We start from the raw sequence: 9,896 nt of genomic DNA, 5'->3' as shown, positions 1-9,896 counted from the left end.
TATACAATAAAAAACCTCTTTCCTAAGCTTTTGTGCGCGTCTTAAATTAGATTGTGATTAAATTTGTGTATAATATTTAATTTTGAATATTTTTGTAATATTTTTGGTAAATTGACTTTTTGGTCGCTTGTTGGTTAAGTTAAAATAAATTCCTGTATTAGTGTTGCACGATCATATTTATTATTAAGTATAATCAGTAAGCACTCTTTACAATCATTGACAAACTATAAAATATTCCACAGCACTTGATAAATATTTATCTCTACAAGAAGTGATAAAGTATTTTTAACCTTTTGCAGCATATCTTATCGAACATCAAAGTCTAGGTTTGCCGCTAGACTGAAACGCCTTGTAAATGAAGTTGTTTGTTGTTATGCCAACTTTCGTAAATACATTGGCTTCTCAGTCATGTGGCAGGCTTACACTACTTACAACTTATCTTATATTTGCCATGTCCATGATACACGAACAAGACTCACTAAATCTTATAACTAATATCACATTAATATAAAGCAACTTATACTTAGTGTAGAACAAACCACTAAGCATTAATTTATTATTATTTTCAAAAAAATTCGCACCATTTGAAAATGACTTGAACATATGCCCAAGAGATAGAAATTAGAAAGCATACCATGCCCAGTTTTTATTCGTCGGCCAGTCATTATGATTTTTTTTTGGTAGCAGCTAAATAGATGTTGGTCCAGCTAGTCCCAGACTTCCCTGCAGATACCCAAATAGTCCCTCTTGAAGCCCTCCTCGGGACAAGGCGTGTGACCCATAAAAAATATCGGGTTGTTCAGTGGCACGAAGCGGTTCGGTTTAATGTTGCGTGGAATTTCCTGTAAACATAACACAAGTCGGTTATTTTAAAAATCTATAGTATTTTTGTCTCGGCCTAACTTTAGCTTCTTAGCCGTCTTATTTTAGACTACACAATTATGGTAGCTAACCTATAAGATATTGAAAATTAAAAACCGATAGTAATGGTTTGAAGAGAGCAAAAATAGTCGGTGTTAAATTTGTATGCATTTAAGTTAGAACTGTCATCTTTAGAAGGCAAATTGGTTCAAATTGGTTAGGTTCTTAAATTTAAAATGCTAATAATGTACATCTATTACCTCCACATTAATGTATTCTTCTCCCATCGGCGCCGTTTTTAAAGCTTTCTTAGCCCCATGCTCACATATATCTTCTACATCTTGATGTCTTGCATGCGGCTCTTCGGGGGGATGTATATGCCTTGCATTTGTGAAGACAAGGGTTGACACCAACAACAATACTATAAGATTCGTCATTGTTGTTTTTTCACTACTATCTTTTGATACGTGCGAACTATAACTCGTCGGTATTGTTTATGAATCTTCACGGTCGCGGAGTCCTTATAAATGATTTGGAGTTATCTTATGTGGTGCGTTTGCGTCGCGTGTAGACGTCATTTTCTCGGTAGTTAATTGCGGGCTTACAAAATTGTGTCTTCTGGTGGACAAGTCAAAAACTACATGTCAACCAATACATTTAGTGTATTTAGGAATAGCATTTAAAAGTTTGTAGATGGCAGGTGCCACGCAGACTGATGAATGTGAATGTTGACACGTTAAGACGAAACAGGAGCTGAGATTTAAATATTTTAGGTAAATATACCCGTGTCGCTAACGGAAGCGGCTCCTAAAACTAGTGCGATAAGGACAAGGCGAAAAATCCTGCGTAAAATACTCAAAAATCGAGGTTTCCTACTCGACTGTTTCCTCCTCCAAAACTTAACCAATCGTAACCAAATTTGGAAATCTAAATGATTATGAAATTATCTGTGTCGGACCGTTTTGCTTTTTTGGCTAATTGATATCAGTTTTGAATACCACGCCTCTCATAGCGGCATAGTCAACTAGGCCATTTTGGCCATTTTTGAAGGGCTCTAGCGCCTTAAAAAACAAAAATATCAAAAAAGCAAAACGGTCTGACACAGATATTGACAATATTAATCTGTGTTGAAAAAATCATTGCTCTAGCTTCAAAACCCACGGAGGAAAAAGTCGAGTACGTTTGTATGGAGAAATGAGCACTCGTGTTGGCTCTTAACTTACGTCAGAAAATTATTTACTTGACAAATATTGAATAATGAGGGCATTGTACTTCAACGACAGTTTTTCCAAGAGTTTAAATAAAACTACTTGTACCTGTACCGCTCGCGACTCGCGTTGAATGATGGTCCCTATGACAGTTTTGTTTGTTACTTTATTGGAGATATTCCATTCATTTTCAATTTGATATGGATTATGTAGTCGTATCGTATATAACGTATTGTGTGGCATCCCCCATATCTATATCTACCATATCTCACTTTTGTTAAATAGGGACCTGCCATTTCGAACTAGATTTTGTTACGGTTCTGATCGGAAAGAGAAGAGTCGTGGAATGTATTGGGCCTCATACATTCATGTCTTTCCGCAAAGAGTCCAAGTTTCACTCGATTTTAAAAATGTAATTGGTATCATAGTTTAATCTAAATATGTTTCTAGGAAATTCTTTGAGTTATTCAACTGAATATACTTTAGCACCTTCCTGCCATCTAACAGCAAGGACGATAAATCATTCAATTTAAGTCAAACCCGGAACCTTAGGGCCACCTACAGAGAGCGCAAAATTACGGGATGTATCAATAAAAAGAATTTATTCGAATAAGTATAGTTAGTTTTTTTTAGCAGTAGAAATAAGGTAAACAATCTTGATGTGTCTTTTAATTGAAAAACATGTTTGAAAAATAAGTCACGGCAAATATGTAACAATTATGCATCTAATACGATCATTTATATTATTCTGCTTTCATAAGTATAAGTTACTGATTTTTAAAAACCGTTTTACAATTAAAAGACATGTCAAGATCGCTTACCTTCTTTCTAATGCTAAAAAAAAACGAACTATAGAAAAAAGTTGTCATCGAGGGGGCAGATCTTCTAACTTGCAGATGTCTAAAAGCCTCCACGGCACTCACGTCTCCAATAATTGCATACGCTTTGCATTAGGCAACTAAGGCACTTTAACTTACATCCATAGATCGATAGAATTTGGTGTTCCTACTTAGCCCGCAATGGCCGCAATTATCTAAAACCGCTTGCAATTTCTTTTAACGTGAGTAACAAAAAAGAAAACAGACAATATAATGAAAATAACCTGAGTTTTATATATTTGTATATAAATCTTAAATAATAAACTCCAGAATTGAAAAAGATTGAAAAGAAACGTGGCGCTATGCCTAGGCACATTACGTAAGTACCTACTCATACTTGTGGAAGTGCAAGTTGTGGAAAATTTCCAAAAAGTTGGAAAAGTTCTCTCAAATTTCAGGCAAATTTTACAGGAAATAAAGGAAACTTTCATTTTGGAAATGGAAAATTTCTATTCATGTACATACCTACCTACAAAAACATGGTAAGTTTCCGAATATTTTACAAGTGGAAATTTCGCAATTGTGGGAACTTTCCGACGACACAGCAGTGCCTCCTCTTACTACGATAAATGCACACGGTACGTAGGTAGGTATTTACGATTGACTCGTGCGAATGACGATAACGCGAACTTTTCATTCCTTGGAATACCTACTCATTAAGTGTTAGGTAGATACACCTATTTCTATTGAAAATCAATTTTATTATTGTTATTGTGATTGTGTAACTTTTATTTGTTTACGCTCGTTTATACTGGCAAAATTTGCCGCCTTTTACTACTGACAAGATTTGCTTGACGCACTATACTTCGTTTTTTTAGCATTAGAAATAAGGTAAACAATCTTGATGTGTCTTTTAATTGAAAACACATTTTAAAAATAAGTTACGATAAATATGTAACAATTATGAATCTAATACGATCTTTTATAGTCTTCTGCTTTCATAAGTAATAGTTATTGATTTTTAAAAAGTGTTTTCAATTAAAAGACATGTCAAAATCGCTTACCTTCTTTCAAGTTCTTTCTAATGCTACAAAAAACGATCTATTACCTATAGATGTTATTCATTTCTTGTTTTGTTGCAAACAGTATTTACTGTATAGATAGCTACTGGTTGATGATAAGAATACTAGAAAACAGATAGCCCATGTTATCCCAGGTACAGATTAAGATATAAATAAAGTATGTTTCACTACACCATGCTGTAATCACTCGCCGCGTAGCCAACATGCCAATCGCTTACGCTCCGTTGCGATCGAAACGCAACTGTCACTGTCGCACTTATATGGAAGTGATAGAGAAACACAAAGTGTTTCGATGTCGAAGCGATAGCAATTGTCATCTTGGCTAGGCCGCGTAGCCAACGTTCGAAATGCAACTGTCACTGTCGCACTAATATGGAAGAGTGATAGAGAGACACAAAGCTATTCGATGGCGAAGCGATAGCGATCGTCACCGTGGCTAGGCCGGCTGATTAGGGCCAATCATTGGTCAGTCTGTAAAAGACACACACATCAATACACGTGAAAAACATATATGCGGCTTATTATAATAGTCATTGTTTAAGTACCTACACTTAAATGTCAATTAGAATTTATTAACAGTCATAAATGTAATAATCCAACACACAGTATCGCCTCGTGCCACTTGTTTTGATTGCATTTTATCAGGATACCTAATGTTACCCATACATATATACATACTTATAAACATATAAGGAGTACCCTTTGTGGCAATTGATTGTCCTAATATACTTACCATAAATAAATTTATTTATTATATACCATTACAAACAAAGATTCATTATCGTATAAAGGTTAAAGCCTCAAAAATATATGTATTCTGCTGCTTTTTAACCCCCGACGCAAACAGACGGATGTTATATACCTACGTTTGACGCCAATGTCTGTCTGTGTGTCTGTCTGCGGCATCGTAACTCTCAAACGGATCGACCGATTTCGATGCGTTTTTTTTACGTGTAAGTAGGTGAATTTTTACCGTTCTTAGCTGTTTTTTTTTATTTAATAGTTAAATGGGGAAAATTAACTATATTATTATAATGTCTACATTTGTTACATTTCTGATTAGGTATCTACGTTTAAACTGAATACCTAAGTGTAAACTGGTCGATCGTATGATCCAAAGTAAATATCGAATGTCATTGACGCACACACCTCACGTAACGTACCTATGTTACCTACCTACAGAATAACTGATTCACTAGAAATATGACTCAATTTTTATTTTCATTTCAATTCTTATCGTTGCTAACTACTTACATACGATGAGATATTAATTGACATGTATTGAATAATGATTAACTGAAGAAACGTATTTTAACTGAATAAATACCTACCTATATCTATCTATCTATCTAATACCTTTAAACGAGCAATTCTTGTTTATTTATTTATTTATTTATATATATATATATATATATATATATCGGGGATCTCGGAAACGGCTCTAACGATTTCGATGAAATTTGGTATATAGGGGTTTTCGGGGGCGAAAAATCGATCTAACTAGGTCTTATCTCTGGGAAAACGCGCATTTCCGAGTTATTATATGTTTTCCGAGCGAAGCTCGGTCACCCAGATATTCGTTTATTATTTTTTGGCAGATTGTAACAAAATTGAATTCACGCTTGACTAAATTGCATGAAATAACGGCTTTTCTTTTCTAAGGAAAAAAATAAAACGCAAATAATTAATATATAGGGATGGGGATAAACTAACAGACTGGCCAAAATTTAGAAATCCTGATTTTGCCAGTCAAGTGCGCCCATTGGGACAACTGCGCCTAATCTATATAAACTTCTAAGTTTTAGAACTCTTTCTCCATTTTTTATAATTTTATTTTAACGCTGAATATAGCTCTCCGAGCGTCATTTTCGGGTTTCGGGATGCGCACGCGGCGTCTAAAGCGAGTACGTTAAATATTCATCATCATTAGCCGTTGAGTTATGTTCCCGCAGGTCAGGGTAGTTCTCCCAATGCGACTGGTTGAAGCGGCTGGTCTTCATGGGCCGCACGCACTGCATGAAGTGGCCCATGCTCTCCCCGGGCGGACACGTGTCGTATTCTGAAAAAAATTTAAAAAAATGAAACCAACTTTGTAAAATCATCTCTTCCAAAGTCAAAAAAGCGGCCAAGTGCGAGTCGGACTCGCCCATGAAGGGTTCCGTATTTAGGCGATTTATGACGTATAAAAAAAACTACTTACTAGATCTCGTTCAAACCAATTTTCGGTAGAAGTTTACATGGTAATGTACATCATATATATTTTTTAGTTTTATCATTCTCTTATTTTAGAAGTTACAGGGGGGGGACACACATTTTACCACTTTGGAAGTGTCTCTCGCGCAAACTATTCAGTTTAGAAAAAAATGATATTAGAAACCTCAATATCATTTTTGAAGACCTATCCATAGATACCCCACACGTATGGGTTTGAAGAAAAAAAAATTTTTGAGTTTTAGTTCAAAGTATGGGGAACCCCAAAAATTTATTGTTTTTTTTCTATTTTTGTGTGAAAATCTTAATGCAGTTCACAGAATACATCTACTTACCAAGTTTCAACAGTATAGTTCTTATAGTTTCGGAGAAAAGTGGCTGTGACATACGGACGGACAGACAGACGGACAGACGGACAGACAGACAGACAGACAGACATGACGAATCTATAAGGGTTCCGTTTTTTGCCATTTGGCTACGGAACCCTAAAAATGTAGTCTGGATTGCGTCCGCTAGCTGGCGCGGGTGCACGGAGCATGCTGTGCTGGTGCCATTAAGTAAAATCCGTAAGTAGCACGCGTCCGCGCCAGTTAGAGTCTGTTCGGAAAGAGAAGAGTCGTGTTATGTATTTGGCCCCATACATTCCACGACTCTTCTATTTCCGCAGCGTTGCTGGTGTTGTTTTTCGTTATCCCGCTCACCCGCTCCGTGCAACCGCACCAGCTAGCGTAGCGGACGCCCTGATCATCCGCTACGGTGGACACGACAATTCTAGTAGGTTTCGCCTCTATCGCTCTGAATGAAAATCGAATGTAATATATAATTTATACCTTTAAACGAGCAATTCTTTTATATTGATGCATATATTTCGGCGATCTCGGAAACTGCTCTAACGATTTCGATGCAATTTGCTATATTGAGGTTTTCGGGGGCGAAAAATCGATCTAGCTAAGTCTTATCTCTGGGAAAACGCGCATTTTTAAGATTTATATGTTTTCCGAGCAAAGCTCCTAGATGCCTACCTACCTATAGATACCTTAATAGGTATCTATAGGTAGTAGATATAATTATCTAATGCGGGAATTTGAGATTTATTCAAATGAGATCATTTAAAAAATATATTTCACCCAGTGCTAAGTTACGCTCGCAGTACTACGTCCCCCCGATTTAGGTTAATTAACTGCTTACGGTTTTGATACGACCTTGGCGATCGTCTTGCTTATTGCTGGCCCCGTAGACAACATGGCAATTTGGCAATATCAAACACTACGTAGCGAACGAAACGCAACTATCACTGTCACACTAAGAAGGAAGAGTCGTAGAGACACACAAAGCGATTCGATAGCGAATCGCCAGCGATCGTCACCTTGGCTAGGCCGCCTGCCCATCTCACGCACGATTGTCACTTTATTTCGCACGCAACAATCAGCGTGGAGCGATCTTCAAGGTCGTATCAAAATAAGACCAAAACTATAACAAGTTGTTAAATTTTAATTGGGTTCCCAGTGTGTGTGTGTACCTAGCTAAAATACATTTCTGGAAATATGTATAAAGACCACTAGGTGCAACTACTGACAGATCATTTCCATAACAAATCCAGATCAAATTTATAACCTGTTTTAACAATCAGAATACGCCTCCGTGTGTCGTCATTAGTGCTGAATATGTTAGAGGGATGGATTGTCACAGACCACAGTACAGCGACGAAGTTAAAGAAATGTTAGTTTAATTAGATAATTTCAGGCGTATTCTGATTGTATGGCGCACTCTAGTTTTAACATTTTTTTAACCTTTTCTAAAGGCTCACAATGATAATTTTATTTTAATCTACTTTTGTGTCTATTAATATAACTGCGCTTAGGAAAGTCCAATTTTATGTTATATAGCATCAGGTTGACAGGTTTCATACACAAATAACTAAAATATAAAAATCATATTTAACCATTAATAAACCCAGTTTAAGCATAATATAAAGGCATTTTTAGCACATATTATGAAGGTGGGTGTCACTGTATGTTCTATATATATACTATAGTTTTAGGTACACCTAAAACTTGAGTTCAATTATGGCAAATGTATCTACTTTAGTACCTACTATTAATACACAAGTAGTGGATAAAGGTTAGAGACACTACCACCATATCATAATAAATATAATATATGTTCGTAAATTGGAAACTTAGATACCAAAAAGACTCAGGATGGGTTTTTGTAATAAAAGTCACGAGTTAGTGTACATATAGGTATTTAACTTTTTTTGTTTTAAATTAATAGTGCACATAAAGTAAATTATCACTTGGTTTGGTTAAATATAAAAGTCTCACATAGCCCCTAATTATATTTGAGTTTTCTTTAATTGGCAATAAACTCTTCAGAAGGCTCTTTCGAGAGTTTCAAAGCTTCACGATGATCTTGCTTATTTTTATCAGCTGGTGGTTTAACTTTATTGCGAATTACTTTCTGGTTCCGCAGTGACTCCTTGTACGAGGTTGGATGTAATACTTGTACTGCTGGGGGGTATGCGTATCCCTTATGTGCCATAACTCCTTGGTAAATAATCGGGGAGCAGCCAAATAGAAGTGGTCTTGAACAGCCCCCAACAGCCTGAGGGAAAGTAGCCTGGACTGGGCCATTACCATATGGTGCGTAATAATTAGGTCCCGCCGTCCTCAGATAGGACATTGTTGGTAGAATATTGTTCATCTGAGCGTCATGCGACAGCTGAGCCAAGAACTCTTCGTAACTTGTAGCTCTCCTCGTGAGACGATTAAAAGGCATTGGATTTACAGCTGGATATATATCTCCGTAGTAAGCTGAAGAATGTTGAGGAACCAAACCGTGAATGTACGTACGTATTGGAGAGCTTTCGTAGTTATAGGCGTTGTAGTTAGGATTCTGTGGCAAAAGTTCTGTAGCTGCTGGATTTACCAAATCGCGCTTTTCTTCATAAATAGAATCTTGCTCCAATTGTCTTCCAGCTAGTTCTATTGGGCTCTCTGGTATCGACGAATAATCCGGTGTTTCAGGTATGTTTTCTGAAATCTCGTTATAAAAGAAACACTTCACATCACCATTGTGAGACCGTAAACACGGACTCTCCAAGTCAGAACTCTGATAGTTGTCACGAAATTCTATATCTTCCACATCTCTGGTATTCGGATTATAGTAGTCATAAACTAGGGCCGGATAAGTGTTAACTAGTACGAGAAGGCCACAAAAAATAAGTATTTCAGAATACATGGTTCTCATTATGACACGATTGGTTGACTTCGGTCACTTCGGTGTAACACCCCGACCGCACTTAATCGTATTACTTAAAATGACACCTTCCTCAAATTACTTGGTAAATGTTATTGTTCGTTTGCAAATTCCTCAGATCGCAAAATGATTTTGTTAATGCACACCTGAGACTTAAAGCTATAGTGAAAATGTAATAATTGTTACCAGTATTTTATCTTACTTTTGCTGCGATGCAATGCATCATTTCAAAAACTTGCCTGCTCATTATACTTACCCCATACGGTTAGCTTTGGATTAAACTCGTTTTAAATATTGTTATTTTAAGATAAAGATAAAGATAAAAATAACTTTATTCAAGTAGGATCCATTGGATCGCTTTTGCATCGTCAATGTCTAAATAAGAATTAATACATTACAATTTGGAAAATTAATACATTAGTACTTAATACTGAACTAAAAAAAAAAGATAATAATAA

General features: G+C 36.2%; 3 protein-coding genes across 3 annotated transcripts in view; all 3 read right to left on the bottom strand.

Moving 5' to 3' along the window:
* Positions 1–667: 667 nt before the first annotated feature.
* LOC134649218 (uncharacterized) lies at positions 668–1,338 on the bottom strand. The gene is made up of 2 exons (XM_063503937.1): positions 1,113–1,338; positions 668–842 (listed from the first exon to the last, which is right to left on the bottom strand). The coding sequence occupies exons 1-2, from the start codon at positions 1,296–1,298 to the stop codon at positions 708–710; spliced, it is 321 nt and encodes a 106-aa protein (XP_063360007.1). The 5' UTR covers positions 1,299–1,338; the 3' UTR covers positions 668–707.
* Positions 1,339–5,863: 4,525 nt separating this feature from the next.
* Positions 5,864–9,896, bottom strand: part of LOC134648770 (uncharacterized) — a 32,178-nt gene continuing 28,145 nt past the window's right edge. Inside the window, exon 2 of the mRNA XM_063503325.1 lies at positions 5,864–6,028. Within this exon, the coding sequence (XP_063359395.1) occupies positions 5,865–6,028 (164 nt within the window). The 3' untranslated portion in view covers position 5,864. The remainder of the gene's footprint in view (positions 6,029–9,896) is intronic.
* On the bottom strand, positions 8,533–9,473 carry LOC134649076 (uncharacterized). The gene has a single exon (XM_063503792.1). It carries the CDS (start codon positions 9,427–9,429, stop codon positions 8,533–8,535), a length of 897 nt encoding a protein of 298 aa, XP_063359862.1. The 5' UTR covers positions 9,430–9,473.

The sequence above is a fragment of the Cydia amplana genome, chromosome 6 (assembly GCF_948474715.1).
Source record: "Cydia amplana chromosome 6, ilCydAmpl1.1, whole genome shotgun sequence".
Taxonomy (NCBI): domain Eukaryota; kingdom Metazoa; phylum Arthropoda; class Insecta; order Lepidoptera; family Tortricidae; genus Cydia; species Cydia amplana.
Note: the sequence above shows the minus strand (reverse complement) of the source record. Positions and strands in the feature narration are given on the sequence as shown.

Excerpts from the sequence above, each read along its gene's own strand:
- LOC134649218 (XM_063503937.1), bottom strand. The coding sequence starts at position 1,298 with ATGACGAATCTTATAGTATTGTTGTTGGTGTCAACCCTTGTCTTCACA. Across the intron at positions 843-1,112 it reads TTAATGTGGAGGTAATAGAT|GAAATTCCACGCAACATTAA; the intron begins GTACATTATTAG and ends TTATGTTTACAG.
- LOC134649076 (XM_063503792.1), bottom strand. The coding sequence starts at position 9,429 with ATGAGAACCATGTATTCTGAAATACTTATTTTTTGTGGCCTTCTCGTA.